The sequence below is a fragment of the Polyergus mexicanus genome, unplaced genomic scaffold (assembly GCF_030449975.1).
Source record: "Polyergus mexicanus isolate NDT 795.1 unplaced genomic scaffold, iyPolMexi1.0 SCAF_14, whole genome shotgun sequence".
Lineage (NCBI taxonomy): Eukaryota > Metazoa > Arthropoda > Insecta > Hymenoptera > Formicidae > Polyergus > Polyergus mexicanus.
In genome coordinates, this window is record NW_027223334.1 from 6,955,020 (window position 1) to 6,981,781 (window position 26,762).

Sequence of the window (26,762 nt, forward strand, 5' to 3'; positions counted from 1 at the left end):
ATATGTGGTGATAAAATACAAAGATATTTACTTCGGGATATATACCCGTTAACGAGGTAATATAATCTAGAAAAAAAGATATGTCGATTATTAAAAGAATAAAATAACCCTATCCTTTGACAAATATTTCTCTAGTGTACATATCCTTTCCGTTGATAATATTGAGATGTTTCACCGGGAGACAGTAAATTCTAATCGACAAACATGTCAAAATTTAAACTCGCGAGCACGAGATAGAGTCGTATACGCCTCGTCCGAGTCTCCACGGGTTCACAAACGAGTCGTAAAAAGCGAAAATTTTTTTTCTCTCTCTCCCGTACTATCGGCGTTTCCCTTTTCACGAAAACGCGTTAACGACGACGCGAGACCCATTAACACGATTTCATTCGGTGACACAAATCTTATGTTTCTGTAGAAAATCCTGCTGCGTGGCACGTGCTCGCGGACAATACTGTGGAACTATACGTCTCTCTCTTTCTCAAGTTTTATGTTTGTGAATTTCTACGACTTTAAGAGAACGTTATGCATAACCGTATATTGGGCGTACTTACATTTCTCGATACGCTTTATGCTTTATGCTATGAGAGAGATTTACAATTCTCAAATAATCTTTTAAACGCGTAATCTAAAATTTAAAAAATACCTACATAAGCGAATCTGCATGAGAAATATACAGGAAATATCATGAATGAAAGTATTACAAAACGAATATTTTTTAAAAGCTTAATCTTTCAACATCAATTTTCTAACAATTTTTAAATGATATATGTGATTTTAATAATAAATTAAAAGAAGCATGTATATATATATATAATTTTATAAAGTTTTTTTTTTAAGCATTTATATTTTCGAACTGGAGAAACGTACACACAAAGACTTCAAAAACAGGTAGCAATGTCAGAAAAAAAAAAGGGAAAAAATAATCGTAGGTGATTCTACGTAGGGATAGCGCACGGTCACTCCTTGCGCTCTCACAATTTCTGGAAGCTGCAATTATATATATATATTTTTTTTTTTCATTCCCCTCGCGAGTCGAGTTCCCTCTCAAAGTCACGCGGTGCACAAGCTAACGACCTGGATAACCGGCCGTGATATTTCCAAAGTAACGTCATCGTTGGCCACGATGCGATGCGACGCGAGGCGACGGGCCTGGCGACAGAAGCACTCATTACAACTTCCGGTCCAGGAGAGTCACAAACGAGCGAGAAGGAGAGGCGATATATAATCGGCGGTGTAGAACGAGAAAGACCGAGAGAAAGAGAACCAACAACAACGAGGCGAATCGCGAGGGAAAGAGAAGCCGAGGGAGATAACGCGAGAACGAGGAGAAGGATAGAGAGCAGAGAGAAGGAGAAGAGAGGAGGGGAGAGCAAGAGGCGACGAGAGAGGTAGGAGAGGCGAGTGAAAATGCTCAACAAATAGCCACATCCTCATAATGAAACGGCGTATCAAAATCATTAGGAGTCATCATTGCGAATCGACACTATTACGTTCCGCAGAAAATCGCCATCTCGCTCGATGGCAACGAACGAGAGAAAATCGTCGTAGAATAGAATCGGCGGGCCAAACGAGTACGACGAGAGCTCCTCGCATTACAACGGCAATGATTCATGCCAGGCATGTCAAACTGGTTTCGTGGCGGGCGGCGGCTGGTCGAAAAGCTAATCGTAGCTCTATCTACGAGACACAATGCATCTCGTAATAGAGAAACCAGGCCAGGATATGCACAAATACCGTGATACTCCCAGTATTTAGACGTGAAAGTATCTGTATATATCAAATTTTCTCGCAAAAGAATTTAATAAATTCTTCAAGAGAATATAATATATCACGTATTTTTATATAATCAAATTAACGTCAATCAATCGTCGGTGTCGGACACACGACGCGATTACTACATCGTGTAAAAACGATGGACACAGATACGTTTGAAATTTCATATCGACGCAAAAATGCATGCCGCGCATTACGTTCGCAATTTAAATACCAATCAAATTAATATCAAATTAATACGTCGACAAAGCTAGGACGTACACCATCGCTTTCGTAACGAATGACCACGTTTACCGTCGCGTTGCCGGTTCTCATACGACGAGATACGAGTCGATTAAAAAGCACGCGCGAAAGCCAAACGGAAGGGAGAACGAGCACGTACTCGAGACGAGGTGCGGAATTTCAAACGCGAGTAACCGCGGCCCGGCATCGTTCTAAGTGCTCGAAACCTAATGTTATATCGCCGCGGTCGGTATTAGCAGCTGCGCGGTCGTGACGACGACCGCGAAGCCGTACGGTTTCCTTCCTGACTTTTTCCCTCCTTCCTCCTCCATCATGCAAGGGGGAGATGCACGGATCTCCGATTACCACCGGCGCGCGTTTCGGCGCCAATTCGACGATCGATATTTCGCACCTGTTCGCGGATCTCTTTGCGCGAACTACGATTTTCGAGTCTCGCGTAGATATAGGGTATACATGAATCCGTATAACGTTCGAGAATTCTCTCTCTCTCTCTCTCTCTCTGAGCGATATTGATCGCCGCCGATTATTCGGCGGCGCACGATTGCCGTTGACAGACATTAAAATTTAAATGGCAAGGCCACGTGCCGCGCCGTTATTTGAATTTCTAAACATATTCCGCGAGCACGAGCGAAACACGCACACGAACTCTGTCGACAAATACATCGTTCGGCAATGTACAACATTGGAAACCATTATTTAATAAATGCAGTGATTCTTATCGTTATCCGCTGTACGATTAGAGAAATATTGATAAGAATATATATTCCCATCCGTGAAAAATCCCTGCTGTTTCGCGGTATACTTACTAATAATTTACGATGCGTCTAACTTTGACTACATTGTGTAAACACGATGAGCGATAAACATTACAAAGCTAATGACGTTTCGAAACAAACGGACGACGATACGCCGTATCGAAGATTCAAAGTGCTCGGGGTTCACGAGAAATTTAGGTAAGAATGTAATATGCCTGAAACGAAAGTGACGTAAAGTCACTTAATAATAATATCGTCCCTAATGATTGTACATTGGCCCCCTTCGCTTATCTAAAGATAAAATATCTAAATGTTACCGCTACAAAAGACGATTACGTATTTCGGGCGTCTTACTCGGAAAGTTATATGGTGAAACAAAAACGCGGGATACGGTATCGTCGGATAAAGATGCGGCGAGACGAATTGCCTTTTCGTAGAACGATGACCAAGTCTTCAAGGTTGAGAACGGGAGAGAGTCATCGGGCATGCAATGCAGAATATAGCGCGCCTTTATTTATGAACCGCGTTGTTTGTCGCGTACGATGGAATCGTAAACATTTTTCCAAGATGCCGCCGCTGTTTAGACAGATAAGAGAGAAACACACACACACACACAAAAATCAGGAAGCCATAACGACCGCGACCTACGACAGGTTTGAAAAGGGAGAGGGAGATTCTCCCTCTCCCGCCTTCGTTTATGTCGCGCGCGCACGCGAAACAAAATTCGGATGTAAATTGCTTTAATTGCTCCATCGCGCCCGGTATCAAGTTTCCCGCGGCGTGCGTTCGCGTTTACAGCCGTGCCAATGAACTGTCAGTGACGTTATACTCGCGCGCGACTCCGCCAACCAGCCAATCAACGGGGTCGTGTAAAAGCGGGGGAGAGAGAGAGAGAGAGAGAGAGAGAGAGAGAGAGAGAGAGAGACAACGCGACGCTATTTGGCATCGCGCCTGCTACTCACCGCGCGTTTATCTATGCGTGTCGAAGATTAAAAAGACGATAAAAATTCGATATTTATATATTCTCGAAGGATACTCGTGAGCGCGATTTCACTTATTTCGCTATTATATATACGAAAAGAATTTCAATTCTTCCGAGAGTTTTTAAATGTATGTAAAAACGATTCTCTCGATCAGGTGGCGAAAATATGAGATAAAGAGACACGATGATCGAGAAAGGAAGATAAATATAAAATTTAGAAGGCAACAAACAACTTACCTTGTCGGCCGACGATCTCTGCCACGTGTTCGCTGCTGGGCACCGGCACGCACTCGGTCATGTTCTGGCTCTTCTTGGAACGCGCCTCCTCGAAGACCGCCGGTGTAGTCTGCAGCGGATCCGGATCGTTGGTAGTGCCGTTGCCGGTACCGGCGCCGGGGCATCCGGATGAACCCTCCAGACCGAGCATCGACAGCTCGAAGGCGAGCTGAAAGGCGCGCTGATCCTCGAAGGAGGCGCCGGCGCCGCCGGCGTTCGTGCCGCGGTCCATCTCGCTGAACAAACTCGTCGGCATCTCGCTCTATTCTATGTTAAATTTCTCGTATCTTCGCGTAACACCGATCAAGACGAGATTGGACGATGCTCGTCGAAAACTTGTCGCACTAGAGTCCACGCTGCTGTTCACCGCGTATAAAGCTGTCGTCCTCCTCTTTATCGAACAAACGAGACGGAAACGAGACGGTTCGTACCTTCTCGGTGGCGACGATCGAGGGACAAGGATCGCGGTACGTACGCGGCGACACGGCGACGAAGAATGAGGCAACTTCCACTGATACGATGAATATAGCTGCGAATGTCGTGACACTGCGACAACGTAATTCACGTTCGAGAATTACGTATATACGTTTAAAAAAAAAAACGAAAATTCGGACGACACCGCACCGCGTAGTGGTAATAATTGGTTCGTCGGTTTGATTTCGACGATCGTTACCTCTTCCGCTTACGAGCGTATTCACCGATCTTCTCTCGTGAACGTTGATTCGCGACGATGACGCGGTGTAGTAGTAATCAGTCGCTCTCGTTCCTTCTCGCGCCGGAACACTCGCCGGTCGTATGGTTGTAGCGTCTCGTACGTAACCCGCGAACCGGCGACGAATATGGCCTTCTCGATATCCCCACTGCTCTGTCTCTCTAAACGTAAACGTACAGTTCGTCTGTTCCAAGAGCGTATAACCGCTTTTCTCGTTCTTTCTTTCTCTCTCTCTCTCTCTCTCTGTCTTCGACGTTGCGTGTTTCGACCGATGCTTTCGTTCGTTCGTTTCTCTCGCTCCTCTCTCCACCCGAAGACCGAACGACGTAACGACGGTTCGTTCGTATCGCGTTGTTCGGCTGCCTCGTAACCGGCCGACTGACTTGACCGTACACGAGAGGTTGAGTCGTCGCGCGAGACCGAAACACTGAAAACCAAGGCAAGGGGCGCGCGCTCGTTCGCTCTGTTTCCGCTCCCTTCTTTCCCTTTCCCGCTCGTAATCCTCTCTTCCTCGCTCCCTCCGTCTGTCCCACGCTCTCTCACTCACCTCTCTTCACCGCGATCTTTCCTTTCGAAGGCAGGCGCGTGCAACTACCCTCTCGCTCGTGTTACCACTGCGACTGACTGCGACGTACTGCGACTGCGGCTGTCGAAGCCGGCGCGCCGCCATGTGCCGGACGCCGGCTATCCGCGCGCCCTATTGGCCGCCCGAGTCACGTGGTACGCGCCACCCCTCCCCACTCCCGCTTACCGCGCACAGGCGCTAGCGCACCTACCGGCGCGGCGAAGCGGCACCGCGACGCAACGTGTGCGAGCGAGCGAACGAAGGAGCGAGCGAGTAACGCGGAGCGTTCGTTCCTCGGCCCTCGGCTCCTTCAACGCTACGGATGCGTGCGCTCCCGTCCCCGATTGTACTTCACGCAACCCCCCTCTGTTCGTCGCTCGAGCCTTCGCGAAGTTTTCCTATGGAAACGCCGCCGTTTGTCCTGCCGCACGGATCTCCTCTACCAATTTTCCAAAGCGACGAACCTTGACTTGAAACTGACTGGAAAAATGCGACGGTGTCTTCGACTTATCGCGGGCGTCTAACGAGAATGCGAACTCTTCGAACTTGTCCGCTGAATCGCGTCCCTGGACGCTCCATGAATATATATGAATTTCGCGATCGTGAATCGATTTCATTTTAAATCGAGATTGTAGATTGCTCGTCGAATTTCGCGTAGAAAATATACCATCTTCTCAACGTTACTTTTCTAGCGTACAGAAAATTAAGGCGCGAGCTCTTTTGGCGAAATAAATATCTGCGACGATATATGATTTTCCTCGCGAACGGGTCAAAGTGCACCGACCTAGGTGGATCGTATAACGCTCTTTCTCCTCTTCTCCCATAGCTGTCACATGCTTTGCGCGTATATCCGTACACGAGGTGCGCCAACGCTTTTCCCGCGCGGTTATCTCTTTATTTTAACGGCAAGATAAACGGCAAAAGGAAAGACCTTTATAAATCCGGAGCGAATAATAGCGAGACTCGTCTTTTAGATCGTAAGACGCACGCTTGAATTACCGCCACAATCCCCATCGTGCGTTGTAAATTAAATATTACATCTCAAATGTAGCCCCGTGGAAAACCTAATGGAGAAAATCCGTACGTTTTATCGCTCTCGCGATTTCCTTAATTGAATCCTTCGCGGAGGAACGAGAGGAATCTCTCTTACGATCTGTCGCGATAAGTTCTCTCGATTATCGTCCTTGAACCTTGGTATAGCGGATGATCGTAGCGCGTTACCTCCGGCTAAACGAGAATTGCTGTTGAGCGTTCGCGCGACCAATATTACGATTTAATTTCTGTTTAGCAAATAGAATCTCACATGTTTTATCAAGCTCGCTATTGATTCTGTAAACTTGGCAATGATATATCGCTTGTACTCCTATATATGTCTGTCGTTTTCATTATCTAGAGATATTTTTCCTTACAGTATTTGTTTACAATTGATACACGGTTAATAAACTTATAAGTTCTATATACAATTTTATTTATCGTATCTGTTATCGCATCATATATTTCTTTTACGTATTAAGTTTTCCAAAGATAAACATGTACGATAATTGATACGTCAGACTTAAAACTGTGAGTAATCTCGCAATTTCTCGGATGAGACCACGATATATACTATACGCTTGACGCTTGACATATCTAATCCGTATATATTGACGTGAACAAGGTCGAGCGAATACTCGTCGGCCCGATTGTCCGTGGCCCCTTAATTCGCGAATCGCAACCGGGCCCAGACGGACCACCTGCCCGACTAGCGGTTTCGTTAAGTAAGAGTGAAAAGAGAATTCCGTCTCCTCTCTAAGACCAAATCTCTAGACGCGAGCAAGAGCGCGGACCTTGAACCGAGGAGCAAGCGTGATCCCATTGTTCTCTGCCGACGACCCTTCGTCCTCTCTCCGACCGAGCACTCTGGCCGATTGCTCGATTTTTAGTCGAGGAGGCCCCACGCCAGATCGGCCCGTGGATCCTCCATTTTCGAGGACAGATGGGACGACGGGAGGCCCGCTAGTGATCCACGAATATCCGCGATTCATTGTTTTTCACGTATCGGACCCGTCAACGGTTCGTTAAAGCGTACGGTGAACGCTTTGTTGTTCGACGCAATCGTGTAATCGCGATAAGAAAACGAGAGAGAGAGAGAGAGAGAGAGAGAGAGGGAGGGAGGGAAGCGTTCTTCACGAGAGAGCAAGACGTGGCTTCGCCAAGACTTTCGGTAAGGCCTACCTGAATTCGCTCGGAGGTGTGAGCGACTAATTTTGTTTCTCATCGCATGCCGAAAGCAACGACCCGTGCACTTCTCTCATGCCCGATCTCTCTTTCTCTCCCTTCAAGGTTGTCTCGAGACACCAAGCACCTTGTGCCACAAGCACCTGCCGACTGCTCGTGCTCTCGGCTCGCTCGTAAATACCTCGGTGTTATCGCACGCATGGTTTTACAAACTGTCGTCTCTCTTTCTATATTCGCCTCTTTCCTATGCCGCGAAACGCGATCGAATCGACAGCGCGGATTATTCGCACGAACATGTCACGCTCGATCGCTAATCGCCGCCGATCATTAATCGCCGATTAATTCAGGAAAACGGAGATGATCGATGTACCGATTGCGCTGACCGAGATTCGAGGATAATTATTTCAAAAAGCTTCCACGATCCTTCGTAACACCGAAAATCTAATAAGCGTACTAAATTTAATTCTACTCCTGCTAAATAAATTTTTATGAAAAAAAAAAAAAGAGAAAAATAGGAGAGAAAAACTTATAAAATCGTACAAAGGTCGTAACAAAGAATAGAAAAAAAAAAGGTCGAAACGACAGGATATTTTCTTGTAATCCGTAATACTTTCTTGTTCCTCCTAAGAATTTCTCAGCCTATACCTGAAAAAAAAAAAAAAAAAAATTATTTCGACGCCCAGGCGGTGCCGAACCATGTGGCCGATGCCAATCGATGCTGAAAGCATGCGTTTCGCGTCGCTTTTCTGGCCCCAGTCGACGCATTAAACAAACTCCTCTTCTGTTCCGCGTCGCTTGTCGTATTTTTACGACGCGCAACCGGTTGTGATCATTGTCGTTGCTTTGGCGACTCCCGTGGTGCGCCTCGCGCGTCCTCGCCGATATACACGCGCGGATAGACGCACCGCGGCCGCGTACCTACGTACGCGTGTATTCGCATGTATATATAAGCGTGTACGCGAAGCGGGGGTCCGCGGAGAGGATATTTCTTTCCATTTCGATCGCCGGGGTGCAGCAACACCGGAGAACCGCATTGCTAGGCTCTGACTCGACACCGGCGACGAGGACGACGACGTCGGAAGCGAATCATCTCGATACTGTTTGTAATTTTTATTCGGTATATAAGTAAGCCGTATTATCAAATGAAATTGTAATATTCTATTATTCGATTACGGAGAAGAGAGTTTGCTAAAATTGCGTATGTCAATTACATAAAGCTTTCGTGATTCGACTAACTAAACGCCATTCCGCTTTCACGTTCCTCGAGGCGATCCGAGACAACTAATACGATATTGGCATCGAATTATCTCGCAATGCGCCCGATATTGATTGGCCGTCTAATGTCTGGTTATCCACAAAATTGCGCGGGCAATCGCCCACCCACTCGCTCGCTCGCTCGTACGCAAAAGGCAGGGGATCTCTGTGGCTACCGAAATCGCTACGGTGATAGTACGTAAGATAGTTGCGCAACGGCGAAAACACACACAAATAGCGTGATTAACCGACGATAGCGCGGATGAAGAGAGTGCAGCGCCTTTCTAAATATATCCCGCGCAAAGCGAGCGCACTCGCACTCTCATTCATTCGCGGATATTGCTGTATCTTTCTTACCGCGGACACAACACTTGTCACTTATTGGAGTTGCATCTAAACGCGCTTAACCTTCGGTTGACTCGCTTCATCTCGATAATATATACAAGATGTATATTAGCTTATTATATTACGACTCTAGCTCTTCTATACATTATACCATTAAGATCTTTTACAACCGAGACAAATTTCAGTAATAAATCCAAATTCTATATTTTATTGTGCCTTAACAATATATACAAAGGCGAAAATGTTAGGACTGAAGCAAGATTTATTTGCATCCAGATGTGACAACGGAGAATCTGGGCGCAAGAAACGGAAAATTCGGGGAAAGCGTCGGCTTTTAGAAAATACAATAGGAGAATCTTTCATAAAGCTGTTCAGTTCTAAAAATTTAACAAGAAGTGAAATTTTTCGTTATCGAGGAAATGCAAAACGTTTCTTGCTGGGAGCACCGGCACTTTCGGTAGATCTTTAAGAGAAACTGTAGAAAGGAATTTGGATTTATTATTCAAAGATAGATTTGCGTATTACAGATATTATATTTATTGTGTATATATTATTATATATTGTATAATTATACGCAATTATTTGTTTTTTCTAATTAAAATTAAGCCTTGCTTAATAATTAAGCTTCGCTCGAATTTTCAAGTAATATTTCTTTCTATTGTGTGTATAATTGCTTTTAACTTTATATACACACTTATACATTCTGATTTGCTCAATAAAATTATTATTATTAATAATGATATTGATTAGATATCTACAAAAATTTCTTTACTCGTACCTTCTTTTTTCTTATATCAAATTTTGTCCAATTTTGTTTTTCCAAAATAAAATAAAATAAAATATATACATACACAGATATATTAATAGATGAAATAATATGTATACAGCATAAATAGAAAAATGTATACGAATTAATTAATTTTCCAGTAAACTATTGTAATCATCGATAATTCGTTGCATGCGTGATTCCATGTCCAAAATTTACAAAACAACAGGGGGGATACACGTATATGTCATTCACCAAGATGCGTATATATATATCATTCATTTAAAACTGAAAAAAAAAACAAGAAAGTAAAAGAGAGAAGTAAAAGAAAAATGCGGGTGCCCATAGAAAAGGCATTTTCAAATAGACTTCGATTCAATAGATATTGTATGGAGCTGCTTTTTCTATATTTTTTTTCTACGAAACAAAACGAACAATGAACCAGACCGGAACCATAGCAAGGTCTACCAGGTGCCCGTATCTTTACGCACAAATAAGAACGATGATTCAAAAATTTCGCCTAACGATTGTCACAGAATATCGAAGCGTATTTGGCATTTGTAAAAGAAGTTAGTTAAATATATTTGTTTTTTATAAATTCCTTTATAATAACTATATTATAAATATTATATAATTCCCGAAGACTTTAGAAACGCATCTTGGTAAAGTCATTTGAAAGAAACGTACACAATTTGCATTATTATCTCGCATACGGTAACAAAGAAGACTCGATTACGCTCACGCAATCGATGAAAGTTTAAATCGCAGGGAGCCAAAAATATTCTTTTCTTCTTTCTTACGACGACTCATTTATATGCTTTATGTAATTATTATGTCTTTTGTGCCGACGGTGTATATTAAAAGCGGAAACGCGGGGAGGAGAGTTATTTTCTGCTCGCGACATCGAGACCCGGTGAAAATGTAAAGGCATGGTTATTAGGCGCGTCCGCTCTCTCTTCTCCTCTCGCAGGTCCACGAGAGAGAAAGTCTGCCGACATCGATTACGTATAACAGTCGTCGTTGGAAGTCGAAGGTCCCCCAGCTGTTCTCTTCCGTGCGAAGCGCGATGGACCAACGCCTCTTCCTCTCACAGAAACCTTTGCGCCAACCACCGACGTCGTTCCCTACGTCGACGACTTTTGCCGCGTCACGACAACAATTTTCCACGATTTCCATCTCGCGAACGTTAAAATCGCGCATCGCTCAGTCCTCGCGTAGATAAATCCGAAATACTTCGCGGCCAGTAACCCCGATACGAATAGTATAGTCAAGTCGGTCAACTTCCGATGGTCGAATATACTATCGGCGCGAAGATCGATAACACACCGTAGAGGAGCGTCTATTTATATGTCGGCTATATTATGTCCAAGATAGCGGGGGATGTAATCTTCGACGTGCTCCAGATAAGGTCTTTACACGCGATGCCGCGACTGTCGCATGGATCGAGCATTGTGCATTGAAGGAGAGCGCGTCAAAAATCTGTCGAGAAATAATTGAACGGGCGCGACGCGTTCGACGGTATAGAATTAAATGTGCGCGATATCGATATCGACAGGTCAAAGCACGGTCTCAAATGCGACGCGAAAATTTCCGCAATTCAGTAAATTATGCACGCGTACGTAGAACGTAGGTGAGATTATTTCGGGACGTGTCCCGTGGCGATTTCAATTCCTCATTCGTTGCATGATATCCGCATTTATATTCATGCGCGTCATTTATTATACATACGAAATTCCGGTGGGAGTTCAACTGCATTCTGTGCCTGAATCTCCGAAATCCCTAAGGTATTTAAAGTTTTCTCCTAGAGATGAGAGATAATTCGTATATATATATATATATATATATAGTATTTTATGCTTGTTTGTGTATGTATATATATATATATATATATGCATAATATATTGTAAATATTGCATTAGTCACTTATAATTATACGATAGCCGTTAAATATTTATCTCGGTATTAGTGAAAAATTATGATTTTTCACGAATTAATAATTATCTTTACAAATGCAATTCTTCTGTTATTATTTTTTTCTGCATTTCTGTTATTATCTTTTCTCTTATGAGCTGGATGTCGCCTCCATGCGCATAAATTATTGCAAGAATACGCGATAGCGCGCTATTGATCGCTCGAGATGCAGACCCAGGATGCAGGCAGCATCGATTTGACGGTGAATTTTCGTCGAATCGACGATGCACGAAGCATCGTCGCCGATGCCCATAATACGATATCCGCATCCGGATGGATCATCGGTCGAGTCATATGTTCGACGAGTTATAATGATTTAAACTGGGACATGTGCCCCCCGACGACAACGGTGGGGCGAGAATGGTTCTCCGTCTGGTTGACAATAAGGGAGAGCGACCCTTGCGAGTAGGGAAACAGCTGTTGGTCGGAGGTGGAGAAGTACCGGGCAAGGAGAAAAAAAGAGGTTACCACCTGGTACCCAGCTTATGCTTACCTGAAAACCGATGCCTGCCTGTATACCTGCCTGGGCATTCTTTTGTACGATGCCCTCGGCACGCATCCATTCCCAGAGAACGGCCATGGCAGCATTCGATACACAACTGCACTCGGCACAATATAAGACTTAAAAGCTCTAATAACGTGACTGATGTATCTAAGATGCGCTCTAGAATATAATTTTGGACAAAACAAAATTTTTGGAAGACAAAAGTTTTCAGAGAATTTTCTTAAAAGATCTTTCGCAGAAAATCCATGATTTGCATATTCTCCCCGACTATTCTCTGTTAAACTTTTCACTCCAGGTACCGCATACAACGCTTTTATGCTTAAAGATTCTATAGAAACGATACGAATATCAAAAAATAATACGTATACGTAGAAACGTCTACGTAGCCGAAAAATCTAAAAAAAAATTCCCTTTTTGTATTAATATTCTATTCTTTGGAAACTATTATTCAAAAAAGATTTTAGTATAAATTATTAATATGATAAATCATTTTTCTTGTCACGAGACATGCCGCGCTTGAATTCGAAAAGATATTTCAAAATTGATCAATTCCCACATAACCTTCATAGGCTAGACTATTTGCATAATTAATATGGATGATTTGTCAGCTTGATTTTCGTAAAGTCGTAAATAATCTTGATCTAGATTAAGCAAGCACGCTACGCTATTGGATTGGACAGAAGTGTGTTTAAAATATAATTCGCTTGAATTTTACATAGTGTGTTACCTTAATACTGATTCATTTCCGTTCGACATTGAATATCAAATAGGGCGTTTTTGCCATCTGTTGAAATATTGAGAAATTTGTTATTTTCGTGTTACCTAACCATTACTAATTTAATGTTTTCCTGCATGTCACAGGAAATATTAGGCAGATGGCACAATCCAAGCCATTTGAAGCGCCAAACAAAAACAAATTATTCTCGAGTTATAATGGAAAATCGACTCGCCAAATTGACTTGTACAAGAGATTTAGCTGCATAACTGATTCTCTTATATTGTTGACTATATTTTATCTAGAAAAGTTTTGTTAAAATATATGTCGAGAAAATCGGTCAATTTCGTGCTTTAAACATTCATCGAATTTATCGACTTTGTCTCTCTTTCCCGTCCTTTTTTTTTTTTTTTTTTTTTATAAAAACGTTTATTACAAAAAATGGCAATGATATAATTTATAACGAACTTAAAATTAAGAGATGAACAGATGATACACATAAAGTTTCTATAATTTAAGTTTGAACAGCACGTAAAGCGTCTTGTAATTTTTTTCTCGCAATAGCCACTCGATCTTCTTGCCTTTTTATGTCCTCATCCGCTATCGAGACCGCCTTCAACACAAAACGAAATATAATCAATTGATCGGTAATATTAATAAAACTTTATAAAGATTTGTAATATATATTGATGTAAATTATTCTGATAGTATTAATATCTTTTTAAAATACACTTATGGTGCTTTATTAGCATCCGATTATGCATTTTACCTGTACAAGTGGTTGATCAGGATTGAGAAACACTCCAGGATTCTTCTCCAAAGCCATTTTCGATCCCGTTTGTCCTGTAACTGGTTGAGTAGATACATGTAAGGCAGTGGCCACGCTTTGAAGCAAAGTTTCTTCCGTGATATATGGTCCCACTGGTTTCAAGTTCTTTGGCAGATCCATCCCATCAAATTCATAGCCATCGGAATCACAGGCTCGCAAACCTTCTAAACGTTTTTCCCAGAAAAGCTGAAAGATAGAAATTTTGATTATTTATGATTAATCAATCTATTTTTTCATTCAACACGTTATTATACTAATAAAATACCACAAGCTATAAAAACAAATATCATTTTTAGTACATAAAAATTATATAAAACTAGATTATTGTGTGCGTTTTTGTGCGTTTTGGTATATAGGTTTACAATAGGTATGTTTTGTTGAATGCCAATTCATTTAGCCAATCTAAATTCAAAGAAAAAAAGATAAGATTACAAGTCCTCTCTCTATTTGCTTTCAAATATTGTATTAAGAAAATTTCCTTTCGATGTTATTATTAAGAAAATTTAATAAAATATTCAATAACACACATTTACCATTAAAAATATAACAAAAAGAAATAATTATTGACAATTTCATGATGTTTAGAGTTACCTGCTTAGGCTTATCTTGGGAGCCATATTTGCCATCAGTTTTATCGGCTCCTTCCTAAGGCAATGATTTGACAGTTGTATCATGTAAATTTACAAGAATAGTTAACAAAGAATATTACAAGCGAATGGATATAACCAAAGTGTGTCTCGCAAGCATAATGCAAGGATTAAAAAACTTTCCACACATAAAAAAATTTTAGCAGATATATTTATAAATGTATTGAATAATTATTAGATATCGTATATGAGTAACCCGTACATGTGAATAGATGAAATAAAAGTACACAGTAATCCACAGTCCACTTAGCGTACAAACAAATCTACAATCATATAAACTCACCTGTTTTGGTTTCTCTTGAATGCCATGTTTAATATCTTTCACTTTTCCTTCCTGTGTCTTATAAATAGTCACCGGTTGCTTAAAAATCGATGCCGTTTGTCTGATCGGTGGTACCAATGAAGAGTCATTTCTAGCCCGGCTGAAAAAAGAAAAATTGTCAGTTTATAGAAGATAGTTGTCATCGGAGGTTAGAACCCCTTGACAACTCAAACTGTCATTCATTCGCGCAAGAAACTTTTCAGTTTTACGAATATTTAAGAATCCGCGAATCGTATAGTTTCGTTACAAGATCGAATAAAGTTTCTTTGGGAAATAATTTTATTCAATCTACCCGTAATAATAATCCTTCCCCGTGGATGTCAATTGATTCTGGCTCTTCCTCGACGGTTCTTCTCGTGTGTGCCAATTAATTGGCAACGCCGAAGGGTATTTCTTCTTCTCCACGGACATATTCATCGTGAATTTTTGTCTTCAACGTACACGCTTGCCAAAAATTCTATAATTCCCAAGTTTATGTATATTATTGATTACTGTGCCTTTACTGTCAGCCATATTGAAGATTGAAGCGCGCGCTGCAATGCCATCGAGGATGTGTTCGAAAATCTTACCCCTTGGATAAAGTAGCGTTTAATTCCGACCAATCAGGGCAAAGGACGCAAAGCTTTTTTTTTTATCCTTGTTGATCATTTCAATGCTACTTTATCTCGCGAGTAGGATTTTTAAAAATGCACCCCGATAGTTCGACGATTCGATTTCAGAGAGGTAGTACATTTTCCATTCTGAGAATGCATCAGAGACTGCACGTGCAGTCGCGCCGCTCACGCGTTCATTCGGCATGCGAGTTCAATGAACGAATAGTTATATCTGTGCCGTATGAGGCAAAATTAAATTTTTAATGCTAATATTTTGTTCAAAACCGCACATTCGAGCAAGTTCTATTTATCTCAGAAGCGTTCTTGAATTCGATTTCTTTCTCTTGTAAAATTATCGTAAAGACCGTGTTATCGGTATTTGGCAAAACTGTAGATCCTTTTCAGGATATTGGTCAAAATTGTTTCATTTTTCAAGATACAATCGCATCCCTAATGTTTTTTTTTTTTTAGGTTTTTTATATTTTTCAATTATGTCAATATATTTTGATCAACAGAGAATCAGTATGTTGTGGGCAAATTTTTCGAAAATATTGTAAAAACTCAAAATATCAAGTTTCAAGGTGAGATACTGCTGTAACTTTTTTCTGACATGTCTCGAATCATAAAGCATTCGATTGACGATAGGATCGATGGAATGGGAATCGGCAAACATAATGATGTCAATCCTTGTATATAGATATAGAGGATTTAATTGCCGAAAGAAACAATTTTCGCGTAGCTATAGGAACAACTTGAACAGTGCTTGGAAAAAGATTAACGCTCTTTGTCTTCCGTTTATTACGAACGTATATATTTTTTTTTTTTCTCCCACGGCGGCTTTCGTACGCTTTTCACGGAGTGCAAAATGCGAGCACGGAGACGCAATTAAACATATATATATATAGGTATACATATATATGTATACGATACGAAAAGGGGGACGGGGAAGAAAGGGGGGAGAGGGGCACAATCATTATCGCGGCTATGCGATTCCTTTGTCTCGCGTAATGCTTCTTTTTTTTCCCACACGTGCGCGTGTTATTCTCAACTGTAAAAGAATATCAATTCTGTACAAGTCAATGAGTTAGAGATAATTAACTATTGAGTCTTCTTGAGGTATCGTTGTTTCTATTGGTCTATATAGATCGGAGCTGTGCTCGTCCAAAATCGAATCTCGTTCGTCGATTCGTCAGTCTGCGTATCGTAAAACGGCACGTGTGTGGAACGTTATTATGTCCTGCAAAGTTCTTATTCGTCTAGTAACGTTTTTATCGCGGCAGTATTGTATTTGCGGAATTGAATTTCGGACGATCACAGCGGTGTTAACATGTTATGTGCCTTCCTGTAACAAAATATAAATCTCCATTACGCATCACTCGCTTTCACCACACAGTTTCCGAATAATAATGCGCTAGCTAGTACCCTAAGTCCAGACGCACTTCTGGCTTTATAAACTGCACCGAAGAGTAGTGTAAGAGTTGCTCAAATGTGTCTCTCGTCTCGTTTTATGTCGCCTCGTCGTTGCAGTCGTTGTAGACGGGCACGTGGTCGTCGATCACGCTCGACCGGATGGTTAAAGTCTAGGGTTATGATGAATAGTCACAAAAATATTTTATCGAATATTCTGCAAAATCCGCCCACGAACGTGGTCCTCGCTCGCTCGTGTATGTATGTAAGTGCGTGTATGTGTGTGAGAGTGTGTACATATCCGTGTACGTGGTATATGTATATATATATGTATATGCCTATTATGGCAGTCAAGACAATGTACATTATATATATATATCAAGAATCCACGCGCATACGGGCGCAACTTATAGTTTCTATTTGTATTCGATACCGCTTGTGTGATAGCCGTATGAAAGCCAGTTTTCTAATTAATACGCGTAATTACCGCAAAAGATCAAAAAGTATCTTTCGCCGTTTTTATTTTTTATTATTATTATTTTTTTTTTATCCCTGTCTCCATTCGCGCGACACGTTTATAAAATCTCAATTACAATAAAGTCTTAACGGCAGACGCAACAGTGCCATATAATTATGAAAGAATCGTTATTTAAAACTGAAAGTGTAATAAGTACAAATTATTCCTCTGTCGGTGGTAGAAATGTCAAAGATCACATTATTGGCTTCGATGCCGATGAACATGCGCGTTGATGTACGTTCAACACTGTTAGCGTGATCGATGCTTATCGATTTCTCATAGCCCTACAATTTCTCCGCTACATGACGTAAACAGTCTGTCTACACGTGTGCTCAATATATTATGTATAATTCTGCGACACAACATACACATCCCTATTTTGACAAGTCTACGACACTAGATCAGCATTCCGTACGTATTCAGGTATTTCACCGCGGTGTACATACATTTCGTCGTTACTGCACGAGAACGATCTCGTTTGACGAAACGCGTTCGCTCCATTTCTCCTCGCAATCGTGCACGCACAAAAGAACCTAATTGTAATGACTCTATATTACATCAGTAACATATTACACAAGCGATTTCATATCGCCTCCCACGTTAAATACAGTCGTAGGGTATTTACTCGCATTTGTTCCTCTCATATTTCATTTGTTTTATTCTACTTACGATCATAGACTCTATACAATTTTATACAGCTAGACGCCATAAATCCTCCATCATAAATCAATCACACTGAGTGTCGCAAAGAACTTTAATCAATGTTGCGTAACTTTTATATATAATTATATATCTTGATAATGTTTTTACATACCATTTCCCGGTAATTTAACTGTTTTAAGAACTCATTACCAGAAATGTGGTAACTCGGATTCCTGTCGAATATAGCGACCATAGTACATCGACCAAGTCTTGTCAAATTAATTCAATTACTTCGCCATACAACTTCTTGAAATACAAAAGTCACATTTCGCATACAAGAAATTAATTTTCTTTCTTCAATTCCTCTGTCATAAATCGATCGCACTGAGTGTCGCACAAGAAACGTTAATCGATGTTGCGTAAGTGTTTAAATGTATCGTCGAGTCAACGTGTGATTCAATATATCACTTCGTAGACGGTGGCTTTCTTGTCGCCGGATCCTGTCACGATGTACTTATCGTCCGTAGAAATATCGCAGCTGAGTACCGAGGATGACTCTTTCGACTGAAAAAAAAAAAGTAAAATGGAAACGCTTAGAATATTACATCTTGTGAAATAAGAGATAATAACAGATCGTATAGATCAAAGTATAGATTAAAAAAAGATTAACAATTTTAACAATAACTAACCTGGAAAATCGAGGCCCCATACGGCGTGCGCCACGCATTAAGTAAATTGTCTTTGCCGGTGGAGACGAACCATTTGCCACACGAAGCGAAGCGTAACGACAGCACGCAAGACTCGTGCAGATGCAGCTGATATTTGTCTGGTTTTGTGGCGTGGAGTACCTCGACATTCGAATTTTCCATACCCACAGCCAACCATTCGCCCGTCGGACAATATCCCAAGGAGAATATCTGAGACGTGAAGTCGTGTTGCTGGAGTTGCCTGCCTTCTCGAAGATCCCAGGAGCGCACGGTGTTGTCCAGACCGCCTGTCCAGAGTTTCGAGCCATCGGCGGAGATATCGATGCACGAGGCGCCATCCGTATGACCTTGGAATTGTCTAACCAATGTCTGATTCTGCAGATCCCACACGGCGATGTTGCCATCGCTACAGCAGCTGAAGCAAACCTTCGAATCCGGTGATATAGCTAAGGCGTAACACGCCGGAGCCGAGGAGGTCAATTCGGCCTTGATTCTTGGCGTCGGGCTCGCCAAATCCCAGATGCTAAGATTACTCGCCTCGCCGCCCACAATCAGCGTTCTACCATCAGGTAGCAATTTCACCGACCTAATGATATCGGATAACGACCATTACATTACTAACGTTAATCTCGTTAAATATCGCCACTTATGCACGCTTTTAAATAATTATTACCTTCACGCGCGTTGATACGCGAGGATGGGGAGGAGGGAGGTAAATGCATACGGAAAATGTACGCGGTAAATCGATGCTGCGTTGCTTCGACGAATGATATACAGCCGGCGGACATGACTAAATGTCATGTCATCCAGAATTCAATTGGAAATTAATTACATCGACCGCGGTTGGTAGTTAATGTGTGTCACGAACTGCGAATGAAGACACGCGTTACCCCATCACTGACCTGATGTAGTTGTCCCGTTGCAAGCAATCGAGCTGGGAGACTGGTTTCGCGCTACCGCTACCGCCCTGACTGATGTCCCACACCTTCACGCAACCCTTGCCACCGGTATAGACATACTTGGTTGGATTCGAGATTGTCACGGCGCAAACCACCTCGCCGTGAGTGAGCGTATTTATTTGACGCGCATGTCGTGGTATGCCCGGACCAATGAGCGCGTCCTGCGGAAACGGCACCGGCTGCATCTGGCCTTCACTAGACACGTGAAAACTGTACGCACTGCTATGAAAAAAAAAAAAAAAAAAAAAGATTTTCCCATGAAAATTGCGATAAATATATATTAACAAGATGATGTAAAAAAAAAAGAGCAAGACAAATGGCAAATTGTTAATGAGGAAAAACACTCACGGCTTGCCGCCGGGAGGCACGCCGAGCGGTCCGAGCGGCGCTCTCATGCTGGCGTGGGGATCGTAGAGCTGTTGAAGAGGTGGTCTCGCAGGATAGCCGTTGAGCGCCGCCGGGGGATAGCCCAGCATGTCCACGTGAGGTCCCGCTGGCGGATGATGCGGTGGAGGATAATGCGGAGGATAAGGACCGACCACCGAGGCCGAGACCAGTGGTTTGCTAGAACTCGATGGTTTCAGGCCACCGGAACCGGAACTGCTACCGCCTATGATATCGTAAACCAACCTGGTTATTTTCTCTCGACATTCTCCTCCGTCTCCTTGTACTCTCATTAGTTACTAACGAATCGATACCGACCTGCCGACGTGGGTGTAACCGGTTTCGAAATCGGTGTCGTCGGTTTTTCGCGTTCCTCCATTTTCTTGGCCGAAGGAGTGCTCGCGTTGCTACTAGTACCGCTTCTAGGCGATGGCGGTGGCACCTCTTTCTTTACCTGACCACTCAGAGATACCGAGGACGGGCCTAGCTTGTCGAGACCATTTTCTCTCGGCGACGCGGTGCCGTTCGCCGCTGGACTGGTCGGACCCTCGCTCGCATCGTCGACCACTAAGTCTTGGTCGCTCTTTTCACCATCGCTTTGCTGTCGGGGAGAACACGAACGGCTTTATTAAGGCGGATCGCGAATCACGAATCATGGAGCACTGATCTTGGATACTTACATGGCCTATATCTTTGTCGTGCTCCTTCTTCATCTTCTTCCCCAAAATATGTTCGTGCTGTGGATCGGGCGTGCTGCGCGGCCTGTATTTCTCTCGCTCCGCGGGCGATATCGAATTTCTCTGCAACATAATCAATTTTCAGCGTTAACATCAGCGGGGTTTTTAGCAAAGCCGTTTAACAAGAACGCGTTACGATTTTTATAAAATCTCTTATCAATGCGATCTGCTCTCTCGTCTCACGTCATTAATCCGATTACCAAGATTTGCAGGATTTATTTGTCTAAGATTTTTTTACGGCCGCGCCGATTTCACCTCCTCGATAGATCCCCACGGAAATCGTATCGGGAACGAAGGACTTTTTGCGGCCAAAGGGATGGTCGACGGATGGAGGGTAGAGCGACTAAATTCCTTTCCTTCCTCTTTCACGATTAAATAAAACGACTTTCCCGTCGGATGGGTGGAAGAGGTATCGACGGAATTACTTATCCCTCGGCCCGTTCCACCTCCATTCGCTCCAAAGTGAACGAAGAATAATAGGATGGATCTCTCTCAGAGTTCTGCTTTCTTCTATGCTTTCTTATTATGCGAGAGTAGCGTAAAAAACATCGGCATATGATCGTTTACGAGAGCAGATTAATATACTAGATGTCTTTACGCATATTATCGACGACGGGAACGCAAAGAGAGAGAAAGAAGAGTACGGGACAGATTATACACGCAAAAAAGAGAATAAAATTGTAAGCGTTCGTTCCACATGTTTAGATACAATCTTAAATCACAATAAACTGATTCGAACGATCGTACAAAAAAAAAAAAAAAAAAAAAAAAAAAACCTTTGATTATCGAAAAAAATATGAACAAGAATATTAGAAGTGCATTGCTTTAACATAATATTTCAATCAAGTATACACTTTACTCATTTTATTTTAGTTTACCGTTTTTTTTCAATATAATTGTGCTCTCGTACTCGATTGAAACAAAATATTTTTTCCCGAATAAAGATACAATATAATTAATGAAGTTTTATTGTGAAAATATTTTTGATATAAATACAAAATAAAAATCAAATAGACCATATTTAACTTATTAAAACTTGTAACTCTTCATTTTCTCGCGCACGTTAAATAAAATTATTATTATTATTGTTATTATTATATATTATTATTAATATATAATAAACAATACACATATAATGCTTATCAATGATAAAATGAAATAAAGAGAAAAATCGTCAATTGACAATTTTTATAAAATAGGGAAAGATGCATTTTTGAAAATGCAAGATCGCTCAAAGATTGAGACGACGAGAAAAGTTTTACGGGCGGCATATTCGTCCGTCGACAGAACATCGCGCACCACATACTCCTGTATATACACAACACACATACACACACATATGCATACACTTATATAAATGTGGCAGAGCCCTTGTACCCTGTCTCCGATAACTGCACGCCCCATCTCGCAACCCCGTAAACCATCCCGTCGCGTCCCCTCGCAGTCGGTGTCGAAGTAAATCTCCTCTTCTCAATTACCCTTCGTTTCTCATTCGCTACTATCGCGTCGCCGTCGCCTCTCTCGCTCTTTCGGTCCATTACTTCGACGCCTCGGTATCATCCCTCTCTCGCGGTTGAGAGATGCCGAAGACGCTTCGAACGGAAAGAAATAAAAAATGGTATATTGAAAGATATATATATATATATATATATATATATATATATATATATATATATATATACACACACGAATACGTTGGCGAGTATCTCTAAGTGATTAACGTACGAAATTACATTCCGCGCGGTATTTTACCAGGGTCTTGTCAAACAACGTCGAGATATCGCTCGAGAGAACGAATATGAAATCCCGCGACGTGGAAAAATCAAGCAATCGTGATCTTCCGTTCGCGACGACGATATAGCGATGGGAGAAAAGCGAAGACAAAAGCCAGAGGGTGAACAGGAGGGGGCGGGGGTGGAGGGTGGGGGGTGAGCCCCACAAACACGCGCTCTGTTCACGTCACGAAAGATTCTCGGAAGAAAAAGATTCCCCAGGAGCCGTATTACGTGCCTCTTTCGAGTTTTCCGAGAGAAAGAGAAAGATCTTTTTCTTCCGACCTCTTGCGAAAGGAGAGTAGTCTTCTCGTTATCTGAAAATGGTCGGTCACTGCTTATCCGGCTGCGAATCCACTGAAGCAGACGAGACAATTGTCGCGACGCTTTTGAAATGATCTTAGAAAATAAGACGCGCCAAAGTAATCTAAAAGATCTATCGATTTTACCGGCGATAAAAAAATAATTTTTTAGCGTGAAATACTTTAAAGTATACATATCGCTACATGTCTCTCTGGATCGCATGTCCAAATGAATCGTGGGCTTAGTTTTTGCTTAAGAAAAAAAATATATGAAAATTGTTGAACGTTGTAAAATATATTTAGATAATTAAATATAAATTAGCGTGTATGTGTTATATTATTGTAATGGATGGATTATAACTGCTGCGGTGAAAAAAAATCCGCGAGGAAAACATATACCGTCTCTTGCCCGCAGTCGATATCGCTAGTAGTAATATGTACCCGGAAGTCTCGTCTTTCGAAGAGGTAAGCGCATCCTTTTTCTCCTTCTCCGCGTCGAGACGCCGATAGCTCGCAATGTCGTTTCCCGTTTTCTGTTCCCTCTTTTGCCATCTCTCTCTCTCGTGTTGCGCTAGTATATGCGTATACGATACATACATATATTTATATATATATATATACATCGTACACACACGATGTGTGTATATATCCCCGCGAAGAAATGATACACACGCGGCCCGCCTTCCATTCGCGTAAGTTTACTTACACCTATCTCGTCTGCTATCCATACCACCTTCTCCCACAAAGAGGATTCGTGCCACGATCAATATGGGGGTTGGGATACCCCTGAGGAGGACGAGGAAAAGGGGGAAGGCGGTGGAATGTAGGAGGAGCTGCGGGTATACCGTAGATATATAGACTTTGTAGTGTTAGGGACGACTTGGTCCGCAAGCAGGCAGGCAGGCAGGCAGGCAAGCAACTTGGCAAGCAACAGCAGGCACCGAAGTACAGTTAGGGGTGGCTCTTTCGAGGGTGAGACGAAAACGGGAGGGACGGTGAGAGGAGTACAGCGGGGGATGGAAAGGGGAAAGACGGCTTTGGCCGTGTGCATAGTATTGGGGTTGGCGGTCGCAGCCATGAGGGTGGTAAGTGAGTGAGCGACTCCTTCGCCACGGCGCCTCGTCTCGACTCAACCACCCTAACCTTACGGATATATCCCAAGCCACTCCTCTTCCCTATTCTCCGCCGTCTCTCTCACCCCCTTACTGCCGCTACTTACTCGCGCGCTCTCACCCTACGTCGACCAACCATCTCCGTATCCTCCGCTTGCCTGCCTGCCTGCCTGCCTGCCTGTGGTGCCTGTTTCCCTATTCCTCACTCCATCCTCGTCGTCGTGGCTAGGACCCCGAGAGAGAAGGTTACGAGCCAGAGTCGCGTCTCCCAAGACCCCGCAAACCCCAGCTGGTACAAGATTGCACCCAGTGACTCTCAGCAGCATCGTTGTCATCATCGTCGTTGTCGTTCTCCAAGGAACGCGCCGGGACGAGTAATATCGAGAAATTGGGATTCCGCGCGGCGTCGATGCGATATCGTCGACAGCGGGAAATGCCCATGTTTTGATGGACATTGCGGGACTTTGCGCCGAAGTGAGAGATGTTCGATTAATGCATTTCGTGTCGGTAAATCTCCGACTGTCGAGCGCGTCAGAAACAGAAGACAAGCCCTCTCTTGTATATCAATTTTGAGATTGACGTCGCACGAATGACCATACGAGATATTGTATTTCTATTTTCAACTAAATCTTTCGATTTTTATATTTATCTTTTCGCTTGAAAATATTCTATAAGTTGTGACAATACTAGTAGGTTTAAATTTCGGACAAAGAGAACGATCGTGATCTGCGGTAATCATATGTTTTCAAGTTCCACTTTTCAATAGATAAACTTATTATACAATATTACGCTGCCATTTCTTTCGCAGTCTCAGTCTCGTCAAATTCGCTCGAGAATAACAGCCTTGGAACATTGAACGCTTGATCGCGATTTTTGTTTCCGCGCATCGAACGATTAATTTAATCGCCGAACGAAATCGCGCCTGCGAGCAATCGGCGGCAAGATTCATGACTGAATCTCAATTGCAAGCGCGCGCAATTTCGCCGAAATTATCCAGCGACTATATATCGCGCCGCGCAGCTTGCATCGTGGATGCATAGAATTTTTTATGATTGCGTCGGACAGGACGACGGTAATCGGTTCGCAGAATCTGCCGCGTACACGTCACTGCATCAAATCGGTGCGTTCGTCACAATCGCAATTAGTACACGCGCGAATTTTTATCATCGTCGCGGCAGATATTCACGCGCATTTCGGCTAAATCGATCTTTTTCTCGTGGCTTATCATCAGAACTGATACCTGCTCGACGAAAACAAGCAAGTTCGATATCTGCTCCTATACAGGCGAATTGAATCTCTCTTCTTTTTTTTTCAGACGGAGGATTCTACCTTATATCAACGCAGCATCTGTCGTTTTACGAACGGGGAATTTAATCATTATACAGACTCTACTGTTGCTGTTGTTTGCTATAATCCTGCGTACGGATTATCCCCGTAAAATTTTCAACGGAAGAACGCGTTCTCGCAATTGGACTTGCTCAAATTGAACGACATATATTAAATAAAGCTCACGCGCAACGTCGCGAATCGGACCAGACATTCGCAACGCTATGATTTATGACGCCGCCGTAAATAGTAAAGTTCCCTTTCTCTCGCAGCGCGTTACTCGCGTTGTACGCTCTCGCGCTGCGCTTTTTTACCCCCTCGCTCGTCTTCTCTCGTCTCCTCCCTCTTTCCTTCTCTGTCCGTCGCTCTCTTTTCTCCCGTCACCGCCCCCGGAGCGGCGGGGAGTCCCGTGGTGGAATTTGCATTTTTAAATTAACTCGCGTCTGTTTGCAGCTATCTCGGCTCTCGGCTCGGCAGCGCCGCGCTGCTGGGCTCTGCAATTTTATGCGGCAACGCGCATCCTCCCATGACTCCCGCGTACACACCGTCTCGTTGCCGGCGCATTCTTTCTTTCGCGTATACGTATAGGCGCTTCCATTGCGTGATCGATAGTGCAACGGTTATCGTTATCGCGCCAACGAACCACCACCGGTTACGAACGCGTTTTCGTTCAAATTCGGTGTTCGCGCGATAAAAACTGCGAAAAAAGATAGGCAATTTCCTGTTTTTAATAAATATATAACTGGACAAAAATGAGATTTTTGGAAAATGTTATTCTCAGCCGTATCCACTACCTCCCCAACGATCGAGACCTCGAGGCTCAATTTTCATTAAATTTTCATACGAGGCAACCGCCCTCGAGCAACATCGCCCGTCCTTACGATCGATCGATCGATCGATCGAGCGTCGCGCTTCTCGCGTAATTACTGCTTTTAATTACGTTTTTAATTACGAACATGGTTCTGACGCGAACCGCCGAGGCCGTAGCGCCGCGTGAATACCTACTCGTCGACCAGGCAACTCGGCATGATTGCACGCGTGATTTTTCAATGGGGAAAATGCCGAAACGGCGCCGAGTCACCGAGTTCCGCAGCGATGGCTGGAACGTGAGTGGTCTTTCACGAAGCAGCAGCTTCCTGAGAGAGTACCGCTGAGGCCGAGACGCGAGGAGGGACAAAGGGTGATGCAAAGGGATAGGAAGACAGAGAAATCGAGGAGGCGAGAGCAGGTCGGAGAAATAAGGGGCAAACAGAATAGCCTGCGCCATAAAGTGCCCGCGCGTTATCCACGAGGAAGGAGGAGAGAACGAAGAAACATTTTTATTGTTGGAGGAAGCAAAGCAAACGGCGGAAGAAGGGGACGAGGACAAACGGAGGAGCGAGAAGTGAGTGCGGCGAGAGGAGGAGCTACGGGTAATTGAAAAGCCC

At 42.9% G+C, this 26,762-nt stretch overlaps 3 protein-coding genes across 12 annotated transcripts in view; all 3 read right to left on the reverse strand.

The window, feature by feature from the left end:
- Positions 1-5,364, reverse strand: part of LOC138939406 (RNA-binding protein MEX3B-like) — a 31,979-nt gene extending 26,615 nt beyond the window's left edge. The window contains exon 1 of the mRNA XM_070307161.1: positions 3,991-5,364. Within this exon, the coding sequence (XP_070163262.1) occupies positions 3,991-4,285 (295 nt within the window). The 5' untranslated portion in view covers positions 4,286-5,364. The remainder of the gene's footprint in view (positions 1-3,990) is intronic.
- Positions 5,365-13,016: 7,652 nt separating this feature from the next.
- Mbd-like (methyl-CpG-binding domain protein 2) lies at positions 13,017-15,689 on the reverse strand. Of its 2 annotated transcripts, XM_070306993.1 has the most exons (5): positions 15,170-15,687; positions 14,839-14,977; positions 14,500-14,553; positions 13,849-14,094; positions 13,019-13,692 (listed from the first exon to the last, which is right to left on the reverse strand). In XM_070306993.1, the coding sequence occupies exons 1-5, from the start codon at positions 15,292-15,294 to the stop codon at positions 13,594-13,596; spliced, it is 663 nt and encodes a 220-aa protein (XP_070163094.1). In that variant the 5' UTR covers positions 15,295-15,687; the 3' UTR covers positions 13,019-13,593. The 2 variants fall into 2 exon arrangements, with proteins under 2 accessions (XP_070163095.1, XP_070163094.1); XM_070306994.1 differs by lacking the exon at positions 14,500-14,553 and having other exon boundaries at positions 13,017-13,692; positions 15,170-15,689.
- Positions 15,690-16,481: 792 nt separating this feature from the next.
- The window catches only part of LOC138939480 (protein groucho), a 71,844-nt gene continuing 61,563 nt past the window's right edge, over positions 16,482-26,762 (reverse strand). For all 9 annotated transcript variants that reach the window (XM_070307315.1, XM_070307312.1, XM_070307314.1 and 6 more), the window contains 6 exons: positions 20,767-20,886; positions 20,405-20,687; positions 20,051-20,312; positions 19,646-19,921; positions 18,726-19,329; positions 16,482-18,600 (listed from right to left, as the gene is read on the reverse strand). In XM_070307315.1, coding sequence (XP_070163416.1) covers positions 18,493-18,600; positions 18,726-19,329; positions 19,646-19,921; positions 20,051-20,312; positions 20,405-20,687; positions 20,767-20,886 — 1,653 coding nt within the window. In that variant the 3' untranslated portion in view covers positions 16,482-18,492. The remainder of the gene's footprint in view (positions 18,601-18,725; positions 19,330-19,645; positions 19,922-20,050; positions 20,313-20,404; positions 20,688-20,766; positions 20,887-26,762) is intronic.

Bases quoted from the DNA above. Each gene is read 5' to 3' on its own strand.
- Mbd-like (XM_070306993.1), bottom strand. From the start codon at position 15,294: ATGAATATGTCCGTGGAGAAGAAGAAATACCCTTCGGCGTTGCCAATT. The intron at 14,978-15,169 runs GTAGATTGAATA...TTCTTTTTTCAG, and splicing joins GGGAAGGATTATTATTACGG to CCGGGCTAGAAATGACTCTT. The intron at 14,554-14,838 runs GTGAGTTTATAT...TCATTGCCTTAG, and splicing joins TTCAAGAGAAACCAAAACAG to GAAGGAGCCGATAAAACTGA.